Below are 27256 nucleotides of genomic sequence, written 5' to 3'. Positions count from 1 at the left end.
CTGCTAATTTCCCCAGGCCCTGGATGTCAAGGAAAAGTGGGAAGGGGAAGGGGAAATAGCAATGGCTGAGTCCCAAATTCGAGTATCTGTCTTTGATCTAATCTCTGACACCTTCTCCTGTTCTAGGCAATAAGAATACCATTAAGAGGGGCGCCTGGGTGACTCAGTGGGTTAAGCCACTGGCTTCGGCTCAGGTCATGATCTCGGGGTCCTGGGATCGAGTCCCGCATCGGGTTCTCTGCTCAGCGGGGAACCTGTTCTTCCCTCTCTCTCTCTCTCTCTCTCTGCCTCCTTGTGATCTCTGCCTGTCAAATAAATAAATAAATAAATAAATAAAATCTTTAAAAAAAAAAAAAAGAATACCATTAAGAAATCTTGACCCTCACATTGGACAATCAGCTATAGGATTATTAAAAAAAAACTACTGTATTGTCTAGGATGAAATTCTTCAGAAGGAAGTATCGGAAGATTTTCAACAATGATGATTTAAACAACAAGGATTTTTTCCTTTTTTTTTTTTTTTTTTTTTAAGAATGTTGTTTTAGCTTACCAGAACACTCATCTTGATTAAATGAAGTTGGCCCATATTCATTGTTGGAGGCTATATTTAGACTGGGGTTTCTTATCCAAACCTGTCACTGCAAGGGAGATAATTTTAAAGCATGTTGTACGAGAGTTTGCCACTATGGCCCGAACTAAAGTATTTCTAGAGTTGGTGATAGCAGCTAATCACTGTTCTGTCTGAACATACTCCGTGGATCATTGCAGCCAGCTTGTGGTCAAATATATCTGTTCCATTTGACCCCTCCTTGCTGACGTTATCTTGTATTACCTGAAATAGCTACTGGCATCCGTTTTTCCCAGGGGAAATTTCCACCAGGGCAGCTATTTCTTTATCTCCCCATTTCCCAAGGAGGCTGGATGCATCTGAAATTTAAAAGTGAGTCATCTTCCTACAGGCTCTGCCTTTCCTGCTGTGGCCACCAGCCCTGGCAGCAGTCCGTTTGCCCTAGGATCTCATCAGTGTGCCTTCCTGGCTCCAGTGAATGTCACACTAATGATGGCGGAGGGAATTCAACAGTGCTCTTCGCTTGGGTTGAAAATTGTGAAAAAGAGAATGTTGCCTATAATGCCCATCTCTTTACTCTATATGCCCTTGACCAATCTTTGTCTTTTTTGGCTGAATGAAATTTCAGCCAAATCCTCACTCCACCCCCACCCCACACAATTGTGTGCTTCCCACAGTGATTAACTTTCCAAGAGAATTGAAGCCCTGTACAGCCCCTCCCATTATCATTCTTTGAATCCCCATCAGTCGTTCAGTCTGGTGGATTTCAACTCCTACATGCATGTCCAGTCCATTCCTTCCTATCCACTCCCATTGGCACTGCTTAATTGCTTTTCATAAAAATGATGGTCACAACCTCACAACTACTCCCCTCTACCCCAGCCTTCCTGCCTTCAGCTCACTCTGGCTCCAGCAGTTTTAAGTCAGCACTCACATATCCTCATGCTTTTGCACTTGCTTCTGCCTAGAATGCCCTCTCACCCTTTTTTCCCCCCACCAAGAAAATTCACAGTTTTTCTGAATGCTTTATCTCCCTCTTCCCCGCCCCCCCCCAGGAAAATTCACAATTTTTCCTACAAGCCTTAGTTTAAATGTCACCTTATCATCACAACCTTATCCAATTCCTATAAACAGGGTTTATCCAGTAAGCTCTGGAGCATTTTAAAATACCCTTATTATGACACTTTTTTACAGTAGATTTAAGTTATTTATGTGACTTTGCCTATTGCCAAGTGTTGTTATTATTACTATTTTTAAAGGTTTTATCTGACAGAGAGATAGAGAGCACAAGTAGGCAAAGCCACAGGCAGAGGGAGGGGGAGAAGCAGGTTCCTGGCTGAGCAGGGAGCCCAGGAACCTGGAATCATGACCTGAGCTGAAAGCAGCTGCTCCACCGACAGAGCCACCCAGGCCCCTATTTTTTGTTTCTTCAGGACGTATCGTAGTTGCCAAAATAAAGTAACCCTATACCGCACAGGTGTTGAAAGAAGGAAGACCCCTGTACGCAGGCTTGGCACCCAAGAAACGTCACAGTCATCAATTTCCCCTTCATTCTAAACTCTCATGTCTCAGGTTCCATTGATTTAACAACCAATTTGTTTAAAAAAAAAAACAACAACAGTCCACTTACACTGTGATAAAATATCTATTTGCCTTTTAACAGAGAACTTCAATGCCTTAATCCAGAAGTTCCCTGTTGCTGGGCTGACTTTAGAGAAGTAGCTCAAGAATTGACTAGAAATACAGATAATACAGCTCCATCTTGGAGACGGATTTCATGTACATATGGTGACACGTTAAACTCTGTATTGTAATAAGCTTTACAGATAATCTGTGATGTTTTAGCAGGTTTGATTTCCTTTGCCTTTGTTTCTGAATATGGGAACTTTCAGACCTCATTGTGGTCTGCTTGGGGATGCATCTGAGGACTGTGAAGCCCTCCAGCTTCTAATCCTCTACCGGAGCCTCTGCTAGACCTCCCCATTTCACAGATACGATACCTGTTCAGATTGAAAGAGATTCCGTGCTTGAGCCCTGTCTCCTCATGGACCAAGATTAGAGATGGATGGTCTGTCTGATTGCTCACTGTGCCATGCACAGAGCCAAGACAAAGGCAGGGAGAGTAGGCACTAGCTTCAGGTACACAGTTTTGGGAACACCGAAAACCTCAGTAATCTAAATAAACAGTATTCTCATCGGATTTAAAAAAGAGAAATGAATGCAAAAAAAATCCATTATGAGCAAATGATCAACACTGTAAATAAAGGTAGGATCAGTAACAGGGCAGTCACCAGAAGCTGGAAAAAACCAGGAGTCCAGATCCTATCTTTATTTACAGTGTTGCTATTTTGTTTATGATGGGTGAATCTTTCCTCAATTTTGGCTCTGCTCCAGAGTTTCTATCTATTAAAATCTTTACTGCACCTGCTGTATGAGAAAGATCCCCCCGAAAGTCTCAGTGTCAAGTGGTTTTCTGTTTTCCCCCCGACATTAGTGGCAAAAGGGCTGACTTTAAAATTTTATGAGATGACACCTTGGACTCCAAATTTGAAGACCTATTTGAATTGTGGTATCTTTTAGGTTGTCTTGCTCCAAATGCATTTCTTTTTGATATTTATCACAGTGACATGGGCTTTTTATGGCACTCTGAAGTGCTTCAGAGAAAATGGAGAGCATTTTAATACTGCTGATTTACTCTTTCAGGTCTACGGTAATTTCCTTACTGCCTAATTATAAGGCTCAGTTTAATTTACTCTACACATAATGTTTACTGATGCACATATGGTGCCACATTTCAGGAAACTGTACCCAGAACAGGTATTTTTGTCAGGCTGGAGCATGGAAAATTTCCTTCATATGCAGGGAAAAAAAATGCTAAGAAATGTAATTGTCTCAACAAAGAATGTCCCCCAAACAGAGGGAGAAAAAAAAATCACATCTATCTTTAACTTCATGAAAAAAGATACAGTCTCTTTAAATGCTTATTTTAAAAGCTGAATAATGATTTTATATTACATATGTACAAAGATTTCCAGTTACCCCCAAAATTGGGAGGTAGGAATTGGGGAAAGGAGAGACAGGAAAGAAAAGCAGTGATATTTCTGAGCTTACTTCTTAACTGTCTCTGAAAAAGGAAACATGATTCAGTAGTTATGGATTCATAGACTCTTAGAGGTAAAAGGTACCTCAAAGATTTTTTTTCTCCCAGGGCAAAAGTTTTTTATTCAGCCTCCTTAAAACCCCTCTATCAGCTTCCGATTTAGAGATTGGAGCTTATCCCTGCACCCAGCAATTTTAGTTGTTAGAGAATGTGTTAAGATCAGTGATTTTGTAATTATCAATCATTGATATTGGGTTTTTCTGCAAAACTGATTTTTTTTTTTACTTTGCCTGTGGTTAAGACCCAGATAAAATTTCAGTAAAGAACTCTATTTAGAGTTCCAAAGACTTACAAAGAGTCAATATTATTGCATATGGATTCACAGCTTCAAAATCAATTGGCTTGCCTTCCCATAGCTCTGAGTGATAGGAGTAGGTAGGCTTAGGAACTGAGCAGCTGATGCTGTCTTGTCACTGAGATACCTGGGGTAACCATCTCTCATGGTCATCTGAGCCATCGCTCTCATTTGTATCTGGTTATATACAAAGATCAAAAAAGCAAAGCTGCCCACTGAAACTGTTTGATATTTGTTTAGTGTCCGTTTTTTCCTTAACACTTTACCTTCTATCTCTACCACAATCCTATGGAGACACGATGCTATGGAGAGGGCATTACTATCAAGAGGCATTTTTTTAGGGTGCCTGGGTGGCTCAGTTGGTTAAAAGACTTTTTTTTTTTTTTTTTTTTTTTCCCAGAGTAGAGTATCGAAGTCCCAGAAATAAAATTAAATTTCTTACTGATACAGAATTCCTAGTTAGAAAATCGAAGTGAGGGGTGCCTGGGTGGCTCAGTCAGTTAAGCCGCTGCCTTAGACTCAGGTCATGATCCCAGGGTCCTGGGATCGAGTCCTGCATCAGGCTTTTTGCTCGGCAGGGAGCCTGCTTCTCTCTCTGCTTCTGCCTGCCACTCTGCCCGCTTATGTGCGCTCTCTTTCTGACAAATAAACAAATAAATAAAATTAAGAAAAAAGAAAGAAAGAAATAAAGAAAGAAAGAAAGAAAGAAAGAAAGAAAGAAAGAAAGAAAACCCAAGTGGGCTGACTGAAGCCGGTTCTTTCAATGACTGTAGTTATTAAAGTTGTTAAAGTTGTAGTTGTTAAAGGGATACACTTTGGTCTTAGTTTATAGCTTTTATTAAAATTTTCTTAATAGGACAAGTGTCAGTTAAATATTAATTAATAATGAGTCTTGGGATTCTCAATAATAATCATAATAATAGGCTTCCTGTTTAATATAATCACCATTTTATTTCTTCCTTTAGCCATCCATATCCGTGTCCAGCCCAATGCAAGACATAGAACCATGAATGAGATTTTTAAAATCATTTTTCTAATTAATTATAAGGGGGGGGGGGAGTAAAGGACTTTCTTTTTAGCTGGGGGATATCTGATTAAGTGCAGATCAGGAGACTAGCAGACCTGCCTGGTATATTCAGTGGGAAACAATTGAATGGATTATGCTATGGTATTCCAGGTTTAAAGGAGAACCATTTGTCCTGGACACTATGGTGTTTGGAGGGGATTTTCCATCTGACCCAACCACAGGTGCTTGTGAGAAGTTTGAGTGGATAACCACTCTCAGCCCCTCCTTTACGTTCCACAGTTCCCTGGTTTGTCACTGAGTGTGTCAATCCTCTTCAATGTTAAGGGTGGGACTTCTATATTTTTATGATTCCTTTAATTTTAGCAAGTATTAGGCTGCCTTAAATACCTGTGCTCTAAGTTACAACTGTGTAAAGGAGGTGACTGAAAAGCTGAAAAGCACCTTTGGTCATGGCAAATCGGGAGGTCTGGACCCTTGAGGAGGGTGGGGGGGGGCACAGAGTTGAAGGGGCCGGAAGAAGTCTGCATTAATAATTAGAAGCATGCCTGACTGAGCATATTTCCCTCAGCACCCCCTTTGAGATCTGTAGGCTTAGATCAATGTGGCCCTGAGGCTGTACCCATAGATGCCATAATAACTAGTTGAAAGTGGATCACTTGTGACTGATCAACTAGTCATTGTGCCTGCATATCACCACCGCAACCTGCTTGCCTGGTGCTCTTTGGGTACATTCTCTGTGTGTTGAGCCTGTCTGTCAAGTACCCTCAGTTTTTGTTTGTTTGTTTGTTTGTTGTTTTGTTTTTGCCAAACTGGGGAGAAACACCAGTATTTGGAGTTTAGTCCAGGTTAGAGCACCTATGTCAAGCAAGTCAGGCAACCCAGCCAGATATCCTCCTAATGCCCCCAATTCAGGGGGAAAGGCCAACAAGTTTTACACTTCCAAGTAACCTTTTCTCTTAATTCCTTGCCTCAAAGCTTTTGCTACAAAAGGAATTGCTTAGAGACAATTGGAATAGGCTATATTTTCTAGCAGAGCATGAGGCAAAGGGAGAAGAAAAGTCAGCTTGGTCAAATAATACCATTCATACCAGCCACTTGAGGGCTTTTTGTGGCCATCTCTAGCCTCCTGGGTTTCTTAAGCAGATGGGTCCAGCAGGTGCTCAGCCATAAGTAAGCAATGGGTGAATGGAGCTGAAATAGCCAGGGAACCGCAGTAGCAATGCAACAGAGTGACACAGACTGAATGGAATGCTATCAGACTAAAATCCATTGACAAAACTATATACAACAGGCACCTGTAAACTACTACCTGTGGCCCCGGTCTGGCTGTCTGCCAGAGTTTATGTAAATCAAGTTGTACTGTCAGCTCCTGTGCTGCGGTGGCAGAGTTGAGTAGCCATGGAAGAGATCAACCGGCTGCAAAGACTAAAATATATACTACCTGCCCCTTCACAGGAAAGCAGGCCAGCCTTTGCTCTAGAAGTTAAGTATGCTTGAAATACAGCAACTATGGTGTAAGAGTCCAGATTTCCCTGAAAAAGGGAGGGTCCCTCAGTCGAACTCCATCTCCTGCCTTGTTCTGAAACATCTTTAGCACCCAGTATCATTTTATAGGATTCCTCCACACTTGGAAATGCGGAGTAATCATTGGGCCTCTGTCTGAAATGAAGCCCCTCTAGGGAAAAATTCAGCAGCTGTTGGAAATGCAATGCTGTGTAATAGTTAAAGACAAGAAGCAAAGAAGTATAGCATATGGTGGCAGAACTCGGGAGAGCGAAGTTAGCTCAGAGGCAACAGTTATCTATAATTGGAATAGAGCAGAGGAGCATGGTGAATGATTTTCCGTTTTAGAAAATGTCATGGGCTCCTTAATGACCATTTGTGGACCTTTAGAGGGTCATGTGTAAGTAACATCTGAACCAACAAGTAAGGACCTGTCATTCCTCTTCCTTTACCCAGTAGCATCTTATTCCCCTCGTTTCCTGTCCTCCTCACGTGAACTGAAGTGGCACTCATCTGGTACCAGGAGTGGGAAATGGTGAGTTTTAGCATGGCTCTTCCCAGGGGCTCTTGGAGTTACAATGGGGGTTCTTTGGAGGCCCACAGGACTCTGCTGTAAGGTGAAATGGCAGGGAATTTGGAACTAGGAGCCAGATGATCTTCCCTGGTACAAATTCTACTACACTGTGGCAGTTTTTTTTTTTTTAATTTTTAAAATTTTTAAAATAAACATATAATGTATTATTAGCCCCAGGGGTATAGGTCTATGAATTGCCAGTAGGCTTCTGCTGTTTATCTGCCCCCAAAGCCATCCAGTCAATGACTGTTTCTTCAAATTACCTATGCAGTTGTGGGGGACTGAGCAGCATTTTATAAGCCTCCTAAGGGTCCTTGCTGGGCATTTTATCTGATGCAACTGTTGACTCTCTCACATTGGATTCAAGTAGCTCACACCCATCCAATGCCAGCTAATCAAGGACAGATACTACATGCTCAGATTGAAATATCCAGGCATCTAAATTTAGATTCCCTTTTGTGGTAAGTGGTGAATGAGGGGTGAAAATGCTGGAAAGTGGTTGAATAGGTGTGGGAGTAAAGGATAGAAAAAAGGATGACCTTTGTCCAGTTGGGATTTGTGAATTTGGATAACCAGGTTCATAAACACATGGACCTTAATTAAGTAAAAGAGCACAGTCTTGGCTTCTGAAGACTGGACTCTGGTATTTGCTCTGTACAATCAGTGGACCATTTCCTTTCCTCATCTATACAACAAATAAAATGATATTCTCCACACAAACCATACCTCTTACCTTCACCGTGACACTGTAAAGAAGATCAAATGGAATGATGCTTAGAGAAGTTCTCAGCGAACTATAAAAACAAACAGGCACAAGATTATTATTAAAGGTAATAAGCACCCCGACACTGAGTAGACTTTCCAAATATACAGGAGAATCCTTCTGCTTTTTAGTGTGGGCTAAGGGATCTGAGCAAGGTAGTTATACCGGAAATGTCTTTTCCGTCTTTACCTATGTTACCTGAAATTCTACCCTTTTGACAAATGCCAAATCTTCTGGGCTAACACACTGGGTATTTGAAAGTATGTCTGTCATGTTGGAAGCGTGGAGAATTTCTGAGAGAAAAAAATGTAAGAAAAACCTGAGAGGAAAAAAATCTGAAGTAATATGATGTGAAGGAAATGTAGCAAATTTGGACCTTTATAACATGTTTCTTAGGCCGGGCTCCAACACATTTAATCAGAAGAACTTATGCTTACCTCTAAGCAGCATCATTTATGAGGCCAGTCAAGTATATATATGGTCAGGTTGATCATTGCAGCCTTATTAGTAAATGGGAATTAGGATAGTAAAGAAGTTTTCAGCAGTGAGAGTAGATGGCTTGTCTTGTTTTTCTCTGGGCCCGTGGCCAGACATAGTGCTTGGTAAACCAGGAGCTCCTCAAATGCTGGTAACAGGAATGAATGAGTTAATACCAATCACTGAGTAGAGAGAATGGAATAAAGTAACAAAGAGGTAAACCATATTTTTCCTCTCTGTGAACTTACTACTCTTATTATAGTATTTCTGCCTCCTCGAACTAATTGTATTACTATCTACTCCATTATATTTTTGTAAATTTGCTCTCATTTTTCCCCCATTGGCACTACATTTATGTAGATTTTTCTTTTTGGATCCTTTTTCTTCCTGCTTTGAGATCAGAAATTTTCATACCCTTTCTGAGATATGAAATGCACAATTGAAGACAAATAATTCAATGGCTTTTATTAGTTTTTCAAAAATAAACATTTAGAGGCAACAATATGCATGGGAAAGGAGAGTATCTTTTTTAAAAAAAATTATTTATTTATTTGACAGAGGGATAGAGAGTACAAGTAGGGAGAGCAGTAAGCAGAGGGAGAGGGAGAAGCAGGCTCTCTGCCAAGCAGGGAGCCCCATGCAGGGCTCTATCCCAGGACCCTAGTATCATGACCTGAGCCGAAGGCAGATGCTTAACTAACTGAGCCACCTAGGTGCCCCAAGGATAATATCTTCAATAAAGGATAGTTTCCGGTGTTAGGAAAACTGGACAACAACATGCAGAAGAATGAAACTAGACTCCTACCTTACACATTTTACCAAAACCAACTCAAAATGAAGTAAAGACTTGAGTGGGGTTTCTCAATTCATTAAACTTCTAGGGAAAAAAGGGGGGTAAGCTCTTTGATATCATTCGTGGCAATGATTCCTTAGATAAGACACCAGAAACAAAGACAGCAAAAGCAAAAACAAAAAAAAGTGGGGCTACATCCAACTAAAAAGCTTCTACACAGCAAGGGAAACCATCAACAAAATGATAGGTGACCTACTGACTGGGAGAAGATGTTTTCAAAGCCTGTATCTGATCATGGGTGAATAGCCGAAATATATAAAGAATGTATTCAACTCAGTAGAACATGCACAAAACTTTTTTTTAAATGGGCAGAGAACCTAAACAGTCATTTTCCCAAAGAAAACATGCAAGTGACCAACAGGTACAAGAGAAAATGCTTAACACCAGTATATCACCAGGGAAATGCAAATGGAAGCCACAATAAGATACCACCTCAGACTTGTTAGAATGGCTATCGCCAATAAGATAAGAGATAGCAAATATTGGTGAGTATATGGAGAAAAGGGAACTCTTGTACACTGTTGGTGGGAATATAAAATTAGTGTGCCCACTTTGGCAAACAGTATGGCGCTTCCTCAGAAAATGGAAGACGGAATCGCCATATGATCCAGCAATTTCACTTCTGGACATAGTTTACCCTTGACCAACATGGGTTTGGACTGCGTAAGTCCACTTACGTGAGTATTTTTAATAATATAGCACAGTACCATAACTTTAAATGTATTTCTTGTCCTTATGATTTTTGTAATAACGTTTTCTTTTTTCTAGCTTATTATTTCACTGTGAAAATACAGAATATAATGCATATAACATACAAAATATGTGTTAATCAACTATTTGTATTATCAGTAAGGCTTCCAGTTAATAATAGGTTATTAGTGATTAAGTTTCAGGGAAGTCAAAAGTTATACATTGAATTTTCTAAAGTTTTTGTTTTAATTCCAATTAACATACAGTGTTGTATTAGTTTCGGGTGTACAATATAGTCATTCAACCCTTCCATATATCACCGTGTACTCGTCATGATAGTTAAGTGCACTCCTTAAGCCCTATCATCTATTTCACTCATCCCCCCCACACTCCTCCCTTCTGGTAACCATCAGTTTGTTCTATGCAATTAAGAGTCTGTTTCTTGAGGCACCTGGGTGGCTCAGTGGGTTAAAGCCTCTGCCTTCGGCTCAGGTCATGATCCCAGGGTCCTGGGATCGAGCCCCGTGTCAAGCTCTCTGCTCAGTGTCGAGCCTGCTTCCTCCTCTCTGTCTGCCTGCCTCTCTGCCTACTTGTGATCTCTGTCTGTCAAATAAATAAAATCTTAAAAAAAAAGGGGGGGTCTGTTTCTTGGTTTGCCTCTCCCACCTTCTCTCTCTCTTTCTTTTTCCCTTTGCTTTTTTATTTTGTTTCTTAAATTCCATATATGAGTGAAATCATACAGTATTTATCTTTCTCTGACTGACTTATTTCACTTAGCACAATACCCTCTAGTTCCATCCATGTCTTAGCAAATGGCAAGATTTCATTCCTTTTTTTTTTTTTTTTTGGTATATTTATTTATTTATTTGACAGAAATCACAAGTAGCAGAGAGGCAGGCAGAGAGAGGGGGGAAGCAGGCTCTCCGCCAAGCAGAGAGCCCGATATGGTGCTCCATCGCAGGATCCTGAGACCATTACCTGAGCTGAAGGCAGAGGCTTAGCCCACTGAGCCACCCAGGTGCCCCGATTTCATTCTTTTTTTTTATGGCTGAGTAATATTCCATTGATAAGTTATATGTGAATTTTTGACTGTGTGGAGTGTTGGTATCCCTAACCCCCACATTGTTCATGGGTCAACTGTATCTCCAAAAGAAGTTAAAGCAGGATATCGAAGAGATAGTGGTACTGCCGTGTTCATTGTAGCATTCATTATTCATGGTAATCAAGATGTGGAAACAACCTAATATCAACAGATGAATCGGTAAAAAAAATTAAATAAATAAATAAATAAATAAATATCTTTACCTATGTATAATGATATATATATACACCAATATGTATTATATATAATGAATATATATATATAATAAAATATTATCCAGACAGAAAAGTAAAGAAATCCTGCCATTTGTGACATGGTTGGGCCTTAAGGGCACTATACTAATGAAATAAGCTGAGCAGAGAAAGATACTTCACGTTATCAATTATATGTGGAATCTTGAAGAAAAAGATACTCATTAAAAACAAAACAGAAAAGTGGTTGCAAGGGGCTGGAGATTAGTGCATATGGGGGGGATTGTTCAAAGGGTACAAACTTTCACTATAAGATGAATAAGGTCTGAGAATCTAATATAAAACATGACTATAGTTGATAACACTGTATTGTAAAATTGAAATTTACTAAGAGATTAGAACAGAAGTGTTCTCACCAAAAAAAAAAAAAAAAAAAAGTATGCACTGTAATGAGTATGTTAATAAGCTAGGTGGGAGAGAGTCCTTCCACAATGTATATGTAAATTAAATCACCATGTTATATACTTTAAATATCTTACAATTGTATTTGTCGGTTATACCTCAATAAAGCTGAAGTAAAAAAAGAATTAACATCTATCCATTAAAAAAAATCACAGAGATCTCCTCTCATTGGAGATTAAAGTTGGACATGCAGTCTTCAAAGTCTCGTCTAAGTTTAAGCTTCTGTGATTCTTGTTGGCTGGGGAGAGCCATTTTTTCTTGTTCTGTCTTTTTCAGGGAACTGTTTCATATTCATCAAATGGTTGTGGGTTTTTAGACTTTGTGCAAAACACTTTGCAGTATCTATTTGAAGGTGGCTCGATATACATCATACGCTCCTCATGTCCCACCCTGTAGGCAGACAATTTCTGGTCATTTGAGACAGTCTATTTTTCTTTTCAAGTTTGTGAGTTAAACTGTGTCTGTCCTTTCATCACGGTGCCCTCCTGCAAAATAAGGAAGTGGATTGTGAGATTAGGTACCATCCATCGACTGCATTCTTTTTGGTTTGCTGAGGAAAATGCCGTTATTTACATTGATGAATAGCCTTAATTGGGTAAAATAGACTGGTAGTGCTGAGCTAATACCTTTAAATGTCTTGTCTTATGCAATTAATATTCCCTTGTCACACATACATTTAAACAGTTGGAAGAAAGCCTTGTGTTCTTGACTCCTGTCAGACTTAACAAATGATTTTGTCAAGTCATTCCTTTCTGCCCTGGTTGATTGATAGCTAAATTTTGGTCTTCTAGCTTATGTAAAAAGTGTTAACTATGCCTTTCAGCTTGTAGGCAAGGGCATTTAAACCATTCTAATAGTCAATTTACAGAGGAATTACATTGCCTGTTTACTGGAGGGGTCAAAAAATGTGCCCCTGTTCATCAGGGCCACAAATCACAGGGCCCATGAGCTAATAAAGGCAGTATTTATGAGTCCCTGCATTTGCCCTATGATACCAAGTTCAAGGTGCCCTGGTCTTGGCTGCTGAGGGCTTTGGCTCCCAGTTTTGGGTGTCCCTTTGCTTATGGACTATGTAATAGGTAGATATAGTTGGCATGAATAAGGTTTGATTCTAAAACCCTTAAGAATGAGAATGAAATTTAGAATGCTAGATTGTTACAGGACTAAATTTCCTGTGAGGATTTCAGCGATCTCTCTGTTAATAAGGCAGATCTCTGCTAACCTCTGCTGCCACCTGGCTTATAGATGGTCATACATACCATGGTTACCATCTCCGAGCATGCAAAGTGGATCCCAGTCATTTCTGGGAGGAGTCTCACTTCCTTTGGCTTGAGCCTTTGTTGAGAATCTCACAACTGACCGTTTTAAAACACTGTAGCCAATAAGTTATGTTAAGATAGCTACATAGAGGACGCATAACGCATCAATATGTTTTTGCAATAGATAGATCTTGAACCATGAGTCCTCCATTTTTTTTTTTTTTTTTACAGACTCCTAAAGTCCCAGGAAGTCACAGAGTCTCATAGTGAGTATTCAGCAGGTCCCTTTCAGCTCCTGGAGGGGGGGATTCATTAGGACTCAACGAGACGTGTGCCTCTGGAGGGACCACTGATTCCCTCTTGTGGTGTTCATCTGCCACTAGTTCTGTTCTTTCATTCTCTCTACTGTGGTTTTCTTCTTTGTGCTCTTATGATCTTGGGGAAGGCTTTCAGAATTCTTTACGCATTTCACTCATTAATCAGGAAGCAGGATCACACGTGTGCCTGCAGTTTTTTATGCCACCATCATATATACCGTTGCTTTTGGTTAATAATGTGTGCAAAGCGGGCACAATGTAGACACACATTGTGTGTATTAATTTAGAGCACGGATCCTGAGGCCAGGCTGGGTTCAAATTCTGCCACTGCCACATATTTATTGGCCCTATGAATGTAGGCAAGTGACTGAATTCTATTGCCTCAATTTCTTTACCTATAAAATGGAGAAAATCATAGCCAGCTCTTTTCAGAGAAAAGTTATTCTAAGCATTCAGAATAGTGTCTAGCACGAAGTAAGCATTATAAAGTTTTAAAATATGAAATACTCATTTCGCCCAGTCCTCTACGGCTCTCCTCCTTACCCCTTTCCTCCATGTCCCACTGCTGCAGTTGTGCCTTCTCCATACACCCTCCATTCTGCCGACCTCTCCTTCGCTACCTTGTACTGCACTCAGCAACTTTGGGGTCCATGTTCCGCTAACATTTTTTCCCCAGCACCAAGGGAAGCTGTATGCATGCTGGCTTGAGGCACCCCTGAAGATCCACAATAATCCCAGCATTCCCTTGGATAATAAAGCAACATTTCCCTGCTTCTTCCAACAAAAGCAAATGCTCTTGCTTATTGTAGAGGAAGAAAGGGACTTTGACACAGTCCCGTGTGTCCTGGGCAGAAAAAGGAACCAACAGAAGGAGCCAAGCGTCTGCTCCTATTCCTCAGGATGAGCCCCGACCAACCACCCTTCCTTGTCTTAGTCCCCATGACTTTTCTCTTAAGTACAACTTTTGAACTAAGGGATCTGTTAAATCTATACAAGTAAGAAACTGCAGCTGTGATATTTTTAAGCATGGTGCATGGCTGAATCATGAAACATATAGAGCAGACTACTGTTAATCTAGTGATTCTAGTAAAATAACTGAATTAGAATGACACCAAACTAGTTAACTGATTGATCAGAAATGCATTTTGATGATGTCTGCCCAAAAAGATGATTAAGTGAACACAAAAACTTATTCTAATTAAACATGTATATTATTTTATCAGTTGTCTCTTGTTACTATTGTGCCATATAACATTTCGGTGGCACAGAATAATAACATTTATTTCTAATTAGTCTGGGGTAGTCACCTTGGTCAGGCCCTCTCACGTGTCTGGGCTCAGTTGCTCTTGACTGACGTAAGATGGCCTTCACGGGGATGATTGAGGTGACTCAGTTTTATTCAGCACTTTTGTTTTCCTTCTTGGGAGACAAACGTCTAGCCCAGGCATGTCCTTCTCAAGGAAATGACAGGCAAACAAGACTGAGCAAGCCCCATGGTGAATGGGCCTTTCAACCCCCACCCCCGTAGGTATCATGACAGCCAACATCTATTGGCCCTAAGTATGTCACTTGGCCCAGCCCAAAATCAGAGAGGGCATTCGTTGCACAGTTACATGGTAATGGGCGTGCGTATGAGAAGTAAAGAATTGGGGTCATTAATACAGCAAATCCACTATAACTACATAAGTTGGCCTCAGTGCTTCTTATTCCATTAAGACATGTTCTGACTTCTGTCTTGGCTGTATTAGCACTCCTAGAGGAAAAATCTAGAGGACAAGAACTGTTTATTGGGCTAAACTAAACCACCACATGTCTGCTGTTGGGACCATGCACGTAGGTATTGCTAATGATGATGGCTGTGTTTTGAATTAATCCAGTTCAGCCTGAGTGGGAGAGGGGGGCATGGAGAAAAGCATGAAGCCTGATAACAGTTCTGTTTTTTTCTTTTTAGAAATAATTGGTTCCATTAAGTAAAGAAGCGAGTATCCCAATTAAAATGATTTTGCTTCATAGTAGATAGTGCCATCAGGATAATGAACAGAATGACCAAAGAATTTTGTGTTTCTCTTACAAAGGAAACAAAATCAAGTAAAACCAGTGTTATTCTCTAAGTGCTCTTCAACAGCATCACAGATATGCCTCTGCTCTCTCTATCTGCCCCCACCTCCAGCTCAAACAATGAACAGTGCCTTCATTACCAGTGAATAGTGTGCACGGATGGCACCTTAGTTTAGTGAAGTGGTCTTCTGTGGGTTACTGCACTGACTGATTACCTTAATTGACCTTCAGCCTGGCTAAAATTTGCCTGACTTAATGAGGCTCAATTTTTCTCAAGCCTCCTAGGCTGGATGGCTCCTGGCCCAGACACTTTGTTGCTTTGCTTTTTCATTTTTAATAACAATTACACCCCAAAGCTTGGGGAAATATGGTCAAATATGTCAGTAAACATGAAGAGCCCTGAAAGAACCACATCCATGGAAAGATTTAAAGTTTCAAGGTTTTGAGCCCTTGTAAAATCACTCTCTACCCCAGATTTGACCTTGGTTGGTATGGCTTGCAAAATTCTAGTGAAGAAGCTAATATGGTTAACAGGATTTTTCTAAACACCTGTCTAAATGACAAGACAGATATTAAACAGTCAGACATTTGTTAAATGTCATCAGCCCAGCCTAGACGCTTAGGTGTTAACTTTTATTTCTAAGAGTCAGGATGGCAGTGGATTGCTCAGACATACACAGATAATTCTGCCGAAAGACTGAAATGCAAAAAGACTTAACTTGCAGAGAAGTTTCAGCAAAGAAAGCGTTCACATTGCAGGAGAAATGGGATTGATTAGTGTGAGCTGCCTGTTGTGAGGAGGATTATGAAATAGTATTTGAGATCAGCATAAAAGAATGCTGTGATTGATTAATCATGTCTGGCGTAGGCATAGAAAGGAAATGTTGTAGCGTACTTTCCGTTCCTGTCCTACTTCATAGTTTCTGAGCTTGTTCCTTATAAACAATGCTTCATTTTTAATTATCGCCTATATCTATTTTGTCTACCTTCTGCCTATGCTTGAGTAACTGGATTATTGTTCTACCAGACCTATTCTTTATTGGCCATCCTTTTGATTTCGTCCTCGGAATTCCCTTCCTGTGTTTGGAGGAACTCCTCATTGTATGAATTTTGGTGTAAGAAGTCAAATGGTCAGTATATTCATTTTCACAAATGCTTTCCCCCAGTACCTTCTTTTGTCACCCTTGCAACTAGGTGTTGTTGACATATGACCCTGGATTTGAGTCTATATTTCACTCAGATAAAAATCAAGTGCATTTGCCTAAGACTTTGAATCAAAAGCTAGTATCACAAAAGCACAAGGTGTTCTAACATTTCTGAATTCTGTCCCTTCTTTGAACTAGCAGAACAGGCTTTCTGCTTAAATCTGCCAGAATTAGCTTCTAATGTTTGCAACAAAGAACTTGACTGATGCGATAGGTCTTCTAAGGCAGTGCTCCTCAAACTTTATTGTGGAATCACCTACGCATCTTATTAATATGCAGATTCTGACTGAAATGCAGGTCTGGGATGGGGCATGAGGTTTGCATTTCTCCTAGGAATTGGCAGTTATGTGGGCCTGTGGTTCAGCCTTTCAGTAGGAAGGATCTGAGGAAGGAAAGGCAGCCTTAAAGAAGCCAGAGTGGGCAGGAAAGAGGAAAAGGGGGAAACACGGGGTGCCTGGGTGGCTCAGTGGGTTAAGCCTCTGCCTTCAGCTCAGGTTATGATCTCAGAGTCCTGGGATAGAGCTCCGCATTGGGCTCTCTGCTAGACAGCAAACCTGCTTCCCCCTCTCTCTCTACCTGCCTCTCTGCCTACTTGTGATCTCTCTCTGTGTCAAATAAATAAATGAAATCTTAAAAAAAAGAAAAGAAAAGAAAAGAAAAAAAATAGAAAAGGGGGTAAAAAGGAATTTTGTTTCAATGTGTTCTAGTTAGTTAGGGTAGACCAACTAATGAACTTCAAAATGTGCAAAAGCCCCAACACAGTAAAATTGCATTCTTAATCATGTAACAATACTGGGCCAGTGATAGAACACTGGGAAACTCTCCTTCATGCATTCAAGGGGTCAGATTGATTGTTGGAGCAGGGGTTGTCCGCCTTCAGTTAAAGAATCCCAGGTCACCTTGGATGTCATATCTGGATTCCACCCGGAGAACATGGGAGGAGTGTACATTAGAAATGTTTGTTTCTTTTTTTAAAGTTTTTTATTATAAAAAAGAACACAGATATAGGAATCCACACACTATGAATATAAAGTTTCTTAATTACTATTATCTGAATGCTCACAACTACTATGCAGGTCAGTAAATAGGATTTTGCCAGCCTCTTTAAACTCATTTCTGTGAGGGGCGCCTGGATGGCTCAGTGGGTTAAGGCCTCTGCCTTCGGCTCAGGTCATGGTCCCAGGGTCCTGGGATCGAGCCCCACATCAGGCTCTCTGCTCGGCAGGGAACCTGCTTCCTCCTCTCTCTCTCTCTCTCTGCCTACCTGTGATCTCTATCTATCAAACAAATAAATAAAAAAATCTTAAAAAAAAAAAAAACTCCTTTCTATGCCTCCTGTCTCCCTCTAAAAGTAACCATTATCCTGACTTTTAGAGTGTTGACTTCCTTCTGTTTCTTTGTGGTTTAATCACCCTAATGTACATCATCAGATGGTATAGTTTAGTTTTGCCCACATTTTGGGATATATCTCTTTAGTCTCTTAATCTACTGCATCCTCTTTCCTCCCTTTCTCTTGCTTATAATCCATCTGTTGAAGAACACGGATGGCTTGTACTGTAAGTTTTCCACAGTTTGCATTTGGCTGATTAGATGCGTGTGGTACAGTTCCATATGCTATTCTGTATTTTCTGTAAATCACTAGGGGGATCTTCTACCCATTTCAGGTTTGATCCCTTTGACAACACTATAGTTGGGATTGTGCTATTTCATCAGAAGGTACATAGCATCTGGTTGTCTTTTGTGTGTGTGTGTGTATGTGTGTGTGTGTGTGTGTGTGATACTTTCAACCACTGGTGTTCATTGCCTTGATTTTTTAATTCATTAAAGGCTGCAAAATGGTGGTATTCTATCATTCTGTTTTCATTTAAGTGAAGGAAGTTTAAAACAGTTTCTTCATGAAGAAGAAAGAAGAACTTTATATAGGAAAGGCAAGATATAGTCTTGATTCTTTCAAGAGAAATGAATCAGTTCCTTGTCATCCTTTAAAGGTGACCAGCTAAATTTTTCTTTTCCTGTTTTAGTCATTATAAACTTCTGTATTTAAATATATTTGATGGGTTTCAATCCACTGGATTTTTTTGTGAAATTTAAATTGTCTAATCTTTGGCCAAGTGGGAGGCTCCTGAGTTATTTTTACATGATTCTAGCTGTCTTTGATAGCTCTTTGCTATTTGGCATGATAAGATATTTCAGTCCTCTTGGTGTATTTCAGCCTCAGAGTACTATTTCCTCAAGAAGCCCTGGTCTGTTTTAGTGGAAAACTGTATTTCAAAATGTTCATTGTTACTGGGTTACCCATTGTTTTTAAGCCTTTTCATTGGATAGAACTAGGAAATAGTGTGTGTTTAATTTAAAATCTTGTGTTCATATTGATATTTCTTCAGATCTAGGATTATGGGGTATTTCCTAAACCCCTTCTGTATTTTATCTTCTTTCTTCTACACCAATACTCCTCATTAACAAGGACAAAGGAGATAAGAGATAAATCTTCCTAATTATTTGTTTTATTCTACCTTTGAACACAATAATATTCATATTATCACTATAATTAAAACTATATACAATGGTTAAAATATTTTTGTATATCCTCTTCCCTTTCACTTCGCATTTTTATTGTGTTGTACAATGTCTTCACTGTCAGAGCATGTAATTACTTCATATGATCATCTCTCTCTTTGAGTCTCCATATATTCTTAGTTCTATCAACAAGTGTATATCTAATGCTCACTGTCAGTTTCATATTGATAATTTTGGAGTTATTTTGATTGTTAAAATTCCTTCTCTAACAGATTCCCTGACAAAGTCTTATGGGAATAATATTTCCTGAGTTCTTGCACAATGATCAAATTTTGTCTATGCCTTATATTCTTCAAAGTCAGTTTTGCTGGCTATAAAATTTTTAACTCACATATTTTTTCCTCAAGTGTCTTAAATTAAGGTATTTCATTTTCTTCTGGTATAAAGTTTTGCTATTGAAAAGTCTGAGTATCATCTAATTTCCTTTTCCTTATAAGTTATGTGTTCTATTTGGCTAAACACACAAGAACTCCCTCCAACGTTTATTTTTTAGAATCCAGTTATTTTGCTAGACAATATGCTTCAGTCTTCTCAGGTACATGATATGTCCTTTCAGAATGTAGTTTATATGTATAGGAAAGTTTTTATGAGTTATAATTTTTAGTACTTGTTATGTTTTCTTGTTTTGATTTTCTTTTTCATGGACCTCCGATACCCATATACTAATTTTTTTTTATATATCTTCAATATTTGTCACTTTTTCCTCAAATTTTTAAAGATTTTTAAAATCTTTTGGATTTATTTATTTATTTTAAAGATTTATTTATTTATTTGAGAGTTAGAGGGAGAACAGGGGAGGAAGAGAGAAACTCAAGCAGAGTCTAATGTGGAACTGGATCTCACAACCCAGAGATCAAGACCAGAGCCCATGATCTGAGCCAAAAACCAAGAGTCTGATGCCTAACTGATGATATCACCCAGGTGCCCATCTTTTGGATTTTAAAATGTTTTCCTTCTTTTCTCTTTCCACTTATCTTAGGGCATTTGCTATTGTATTTATTCATTCTTTAGGGTTTTTTAAATTTTTTTTTTCTTTTATTTATAAATTTTTCTTAAATTTCATGATCTAGGGACACCTGGGTGGCTCAGTCAGTTAAGCGTCTGACTTCAGCTCAGGTCATGATCTAGGTGTCCTGGAATCCAACCCCAGGTCAGAGTTCCTGCTCAGTGGGGACTCTGCTTCTCTCTCCCTCTGCCTTTCCTATCCCTTGTTCATGCTTCCTCATTCCCTCTCAATCTCATATGAATAAATAAAATCTTTAAAAAAGTTTTATGACTTCATTCTATAATCTTTTCTTTTTCTAATTTATATCTTTTTTCATGTTTTATATCTTTTTTTAGTATATTTGAATTTATTTGAGATAGTTTACAGTTTTAATCTTTATAGGTAAATGTTTTTGGCATACTTTCAGTGTGTGTTAGGATGTGTGTCTCATGTATCCTATTTTTTTATTCTCATTTTTCTTGTAATAATTTTATATGAGTTTTTACTCATATAATTTTATGTTGGTATTTTAAGTTGGTATTTTTTTTTAAGTTGCTCATTTTTATGTGAAACCAGTCTCCTTGAAAGTTTAGAAAGAGACTTGAAGCACTTAGCTATTCTAGCTTCACAGAACTCTCACTTCTATTATTTTTGTGTGATGTTAAGAAATATGGTGGCTTGATTGGTGAGATAGCCTGGCTCTCTGCTCCTCTCCCCCACTTCGTCTGGGCCTTCTTTTTCTTTTATCTCTATTGTCCCTGTCAAGTTTAATTTTGATTATACTCCCAATGGTTTCTCCTTCATGCGGGACTCTGTCCTGGAAGACAGCCATGGCAGATCAGTTTCAAGTGTTTACTGCACTGTCCCCTTGAGACCTTCTTATGGGGGCTCTGCCACTTACTACCCTATGATTGCAGACAAGTTATTTAACACTTCTCAGTCCCATTTTCTTTCTTATAAGAATAGTGCCTATTTTATGGTGTTGTTTTGGGGATTAAATGATATTATATATAAAGATCTTACTTGAGTGTCTGGTACATTGTGTGTGGAATATATGAGCTCACCAATAGCTCACATTATTCCTGAGCTGTAGTTTAACACACGCTGCCAAATAAGTAGCTGACTAATGTTAACTTCGCATAGGCTTTATATATTTTATGTAGTGAAATATCAAGCCCAATTCAGAGGTAAACCAAGCTAAGTTATATATACACACATACATATTTTATGATAATTAACACAAAAAGGAACTGAGATTTGCTCAAAGTCTTCCTTCTTTTGACCAACAATAAATATGTATGTATCAGCCTATAAAAGATTTGCCTGCATACTCCTGAATAGGTATACTTATTTGGAAAACATGCACATTATTTACCATCTTCTCGCATTTATTTGGGTGTTTTCTCTGTGCTATACATCCTGACAATAAAGAGCAAAGCAGCCCTGAGGTGATTTTCCAGGTATGGTTTCTTTTTTCTTTTCCCCACGTAGCTGCCCTGCTTCCCATTTTAACAATGTGGAAATGATGCCAATTATGCATTATTAGATATTTGGGTACGTTTGTTTTTACTTACCTTGAAGAATAAGTCTAAGTACTTCTTTCTGGAGCATTGCAACTATATCATCATAGCACTTTGAGATTATAAGAGGTTTCATGTTTCTACCAAATCAGATTCAAACAATGGATGCAGAAAGGGCAGGCTACTGCAAAAAGGTGAGTTTTAGGAGGGACTTCAAGGCCCATCTCTTCATCTAAAGTTCTCTACACTTGCTGGTTGATGCTTAGATTTTTCTTTTTTCTAAAGAGCCTTGAAATGAGTCCTGTGTCTTTGAGCTGTATCATGATTCAAAACTTTCTGAAGGGAGACATTTAAGCCAATGAAGAAGGAAAATAGACTTTTGATAGGAAAGGGCCAGGCCTATAATGTATGAAGCTACAGACCATATATGTAACTTTCAAATTGACATATAATACAGTTAATTCAGAAGCATCTATGTCATCTCTCTTTGTTTTCCTTTGATATGATATGCACTGGGAAAATTAAAAAGAGTTGAAATGTTATTTCCATGGATAATGAGAACTGGGCAGGGTTTAGAAAAATGTTTTATTCTCAGGCAGTAATTTAATCCATGTTGCTAAATGAGTAATAGAGTCATAAATATACCATTCTTCTATCCCTTAATTGTGTGTGTTTGTTTTTGTTTTTACTGCAGCTTCGGAAAGCAGTGATGGATCACATATCTGATTCTTTCTTGGAAACCAATGTCCCTTTGCTAGTTCTCATTGAGGCTGCAAAGAGTGGGAATGAGAAGGAAGTGAAGGAATATGCCCAGGTTTTCCGTGAGCATGCCAACAAGCTGGTGGAGGTAAGTAGGGAGAAGCCTAAAGAGTAGAATATATTGTTGGGTTTAATCCCCATATATGGCTCTTGGAATTTCGGTAGATAACCCTTCTGTGGTTTTCCTCAAGAAATAAAGTCTTGGAACCTATCTTTCTTTTACCTTCTGATGCTTATTCTATCCCTTGCAGAAGGGGCAGCTTATCAGTATTCTCTCCTTTCTCTATCTCACAATTCTATGAACATGTTCTGGAACGTATCTCCTCATTTTCCTGAACAATAGGTAGAGGCTGAGAGAGGAGGAATAGAAGGGGTGCTCCAGAGTGCTGAATGCCAGCTTTCATTTGAGGAATAGAATTAAAATTGCCAAATGGAGGTTTCAACACTATACCCTTTTCTTCTTCCTTATTCCCCTCCATGCCCTGAACCTAGATTACCTGATCACATTATGTGTTTATGAAAAAAGCATCTCCAAAGAGATACTGGGATTTCTGATGAAGGATCTTGAGGCAGTAGGATGAGTCCAAGTTCAGAGTCCTAAATATATTCTGTGCATTAGAGAATCCTGTGGGAGTGGTTTTATAAATGCATAATTGTGCTATGTAATACTAAAAAAAAATACTATTTAAGACAAACAAAATAAAAGTGAAATGATAATCAAACTGCTTATATCTAGGAGCTGAAAACCAACAGCTTGGCAAGGGTTGGATTTAGTGATGTGGGACTTAATAGAAACTTAATGTTAAATAGGAAGTGTGTGTGTGCCAGAGGAAGAGTTTAGAAGGGAAAAAGATCCTGGCAAATTTAGGGAATAGTTATTAGGACCAGGCTCTGAGCACTTAAAAACAACAACAAAACTCTGGTATATCTCCACTTTAATTTAGGATAAAATGAAATTACTCAAAATGACAGGCAACTTAAATGCAAGCTAAGAATAAAATAAATTATTTCTTGTTTTCTTCAGATGGCAAAATTAAACACTGAATAAATATATCAAATATAAAATCCTTTCCGTTTTTCTTGGAGTAAGTGATAAGGTTGTGTTCCGATGTAATTAAGGCCTAAGCACAGACTTGGCTTGCTCTTTGGTTACTCCAGCACTGCTGATTCCCCTGGGACTGAATACACCAGGCCAGCCAGAAGTCCTCTGGCAAGCCCAGAGGGAGCCCCTGGTCCTCTAGGACACAAACTGAGCCATTGTCACCCATGACAGCAGTCATCAAGTTGAGTGTGCAAAACCCTAGGCCACAATAATGAAATCCTTGAGCTTCTCTACATAACCCCAGTGTCTTGAGGCAACACCAGTCTGAAGCTAAAAATAGACCTACTTAATGGCACCAAGGCAGTCTCTTGCTCTGTCTCCACCTACGAGGCAAGCACTCCGTCATTCCTCACATTCCACCTACATGTTCCCGTTCACTTGGCAATTGAGGAATCTAGTCTTCCCAAGACTGACCTTGGAAGCCTTGGCTACTTCCTTGTTTTAAGAAAGAGAAGGTATAAAAAGGGGAGGGGTAGAGTGGGAAGGGGAGGAGGAAGACGAAAAGAAATAATGTTGAATGAATGCTACAAAAGTTTTAAATATTCATATATAAAAAATAGTAGTATTTACATTGAGATAGATCATTGCATTTTTGTAACTTCAGTGTTTACAAGATAATTGCAGAATTTATAGAAAACATTAATTAATGGTGTGTTACAGGCATGGTGGACAGAAAAAGGGACATGTGTTTAAAGTTGTGTGATAACCATACTCTACTTCCAGTCTTGTTTGTGTTACTCTGTAATCCTATATATAGCCTCATTTGAGTTAATGCTTGTGGTTCAAACTTGATGGCCTGTGTAAATGTGAGCCCAAAGTAGCCCTCATGTCTCCTCATTCTCCCTTCTCCTGTGATAGACTTTGGACCCATTTACTACATCCCCTCATCCCATCTATAGGATTCACTTGATCCTGAACTTGTGGCAGAAGCAGAAGATCAGGTCAGTCAGAACTCCGTGTTTCAGAAAATCATTGCTTCCTTCAGTTATTCCCTACATTACCCCTGGGTGGTTACTACAGCCAGCAGCATTTTGGAAGGTCTTGATGCCTAGGAGATGAAGGGACTGAGATGTGGGATTAGCCTCTGTTTGACTGGAGATGACTGGAATAAAAAACATTTCTATAGCTTATGTCCTTCAAACAAGTGCTAGATTGCTGATGCATACCTGTAAAAAAAAGCTGGAGCACTAGACTGAGAATCACTAGTTTTCTCATTTTGAAAGTACTTGTATAGAAATGGATATCTTTCTGGGCCTTGGTGTTTATGTATATAATGTGAAAAATTTGGTAAATATATTGATTTTATATCCATTGACCTTGATAATTCATCTACTAATTCCAGAAGTTTGACAGTTTCCTTTTGGATGTTCTGTATATACAATTGACCTGTCTGTGAATTATAATCGTTGTAGTTTTTCTTTTCCAATTCTTTTACCTTGTTTTTTTCCTTCTCATTATTACACTAACAAGGTCCAAAGTATAATATTGTGGAAATTAGTATTTTTGTTACTTCTAGATCTCCATGAGAACATTTTGATGTTACCATTCATTCTATTGTTGTTGTAGACTTTATACAGATATTTTTATTTGCTTAATTTAATTCTCTCTTATTCATTCACTAAGATTATAAAATTGTTTCAAACAAGTTTTCTGCACATTTTGAGACAATTACATATTTTTTGCCTCCTTTAATCTCCTTCAGAAGTGTTGATATCTAAATTATGCTTTCCCTCAAAAAATGAGTAGAAAATTATTTTTATTTTTTAGACATGAATGAGTTAAATTGCCATTACTTATTATTATTTCTTTTTAACATTTGGAGGAATTCACTGACGCAGCAATCTAAGCATAGGTGTTTATTTGAAGAAAGGTTTTCAAGTTGCAGATTCAATTATTTTTTACTAAACATAAGACCATTTAGATTTTCCATTTCTTTTCAGGTCAGCTTTAATAAGTTATAGTCTAGGAATTTGTTATTTTTATTTAATTTTCTAATTGTTTGATATAAAATTATCCATAATATTCTCCTTTTAAAAATAATTTGTATCTGCATCATTATTTAACAAAATTTTTTATTCCTTATAGTGATAATTGGTACCTTCTCTCTTTTTTTCTTGCTTAGTTTTGCAAGAGGTTTATCAATTTAATAATATTTTCTATAATGCAAGTTTAAGCTTTGTAGATTTTCTTTGTTTTCTATTTATCTCTTTATGCTGTTATCTTCATATTTTTTCTGCTTTCTTCTGGTATATCTTACTGTTTTTCTAACTTTTGGAAAATAAATAATTACATCATTGATTTTTAGCCTTTCTTATTTTAGTAATATATGCATTTAAGGCTTAATTTTTCCCTAAGCTATGCTTTTATCTGGTTATTTTCTATTGACCTAGTTTTCAGCTTACTCATCCTGCTTCCATCTGTGTCTAATATGCTTGAAACTGATTTATTGTATTCAATTATTTTGAAATTTCTAGTTAACTTTTTTCATTGATTTCAGTTCTCTAGTACATTCATTATGTGGTCCCCTCTTTTAAAGAGATATGTTAATCATAGTTATTTTTAAAGTCCAAGTCAAAGAACTTTAATTTTGGGGTAAATTTTGTTTCTGTTTTGTGGTTGCCCCAGAGAGGTTATCTCTTCCCCAGCCACACACAAAAAATGGCTTGTATTTTAAGACTGATGATGCAGCACACCTAGGAATAGGGTATGAGCAGGTTTATTCATCACAAAAAGGGACTTTTGAGGACAAGCAGAGCAGGCACCCACGCTAGTCCATAGTAGTTTCAGCACAAAGAAGAAAAAAGTGGTTTTGGTTTTTATCATGTTAGGGAGGTGGATTGGGGTTGAGACCTCTGTGTGGGAGCTGGGTGTGAATGGTTCAAACTTCCCTACTGGCATCAAAAAAAAAAAAGGTGGGCTTTCTTACTGCTTGTGCAGTTGTGGGGCAAGATGGAAAGGAGAGAGCTGGGGCTTAAAAGCTGTCAGCCATCAAACATTCAAAATGGAGTAAAAATCTTCGTTATGACTCACCCCTGATGTTTGATGGATAACTGGAATGTGCCATGTTTCATTTAATTGAATTTGAATTTGTTTAAGTAAGCTATTATGGAGCTCTGTGAGGTTTCCAAAATAGAGACAGATTTTATCATGGTGTCTGTTTTTATTACTTGATTTTTATCTTGGTTATGGATTTTTTAATTATGTCAGCTATTTTTTTTATTAAATGGCCAACATTTGTATGGAAAAGTATAAAGGGTCCATGTTGTAGTATGTTTGGGCTGCTATAAGAAAATACCACAGACTGGGTGGTTTATAAACAGAAATTTATTTCTCACAGTTCTGGAGGCTGGGAGGCCCAAGATCAAGGCAACAAAACAGGTGCATTCTGGTGAAGGCCCTCTTCCTGGTTGATAGCTAGCGCCTTCTCACTGTGTCCTTACATAATGGAAGGTGTAAGGGATCTCTGTGAAGTCTCTTTTCTAAGAACATTAATTCCATTCATTCACCATCCTTATGACCTTGGAATCTCCATGGCTCCATCTCCTAGTACATCATATTGGATATTAGGATTCCATCATATGAATTGTGGAGGACAGACACCAACATTCAGACTATAGAGTCTGGATAGTATTTTCTCTTTCCAGAAAGGATTCACCGTTCTCTAAAGGGCATCAGATGTGATGAGCATCAGGTGTCGTATGGAAGTGTTGAATCACTAAATTATACACCTGAAACTAATATTACACTGTATGCTAACTAACTGGAATTTAAATAAAAATTAAAAAAAATTAAAGGGCAGCAGAGATATA

The 27256-nt window shown here is 38.5% G+C and overlaps 1 protein-coding gene across 5 annotated transcripts in view; it reads left to right on the top strand.

Annotated features, from left to right (window-relative positions):
- Nucleotides 1-27256, top strand: part of CTNNA2 (catenin alpha 2) — a 1136651-nt gene that overhangs the window by 850508 nt on the left and 258887 nt on the right. For all 5 annotated transcript variants that reach the window (XM_082745335.1, XM_082745334.1, XM_082745333.1 and 2 more), the window contains one exon: nt 22281-22433. In XM_082745335.1, coding sequence (XP_082601461.1) covers nt 22281-22433 — 153 coding nt within the window. The remainder of the gene's footprint in view (nt 1-22280; nt 22434-27256) is intronic.

This window comes from Mustela nivalis, assembly GCF_964662115.1.
Source record: "Mustela nivalis genome assembly, chromosome: 8".
Lineage (NCBI taxonomy): Eukaryota > Metazoa > Chordata > Mammalia > Carnivora > Mustelidae > Mustela > Mustela nivalis.
Note: the sequence above shows the minus strand (reverse complement) of the source record. Positions and strands in the feature narration are given on the sequence as shown.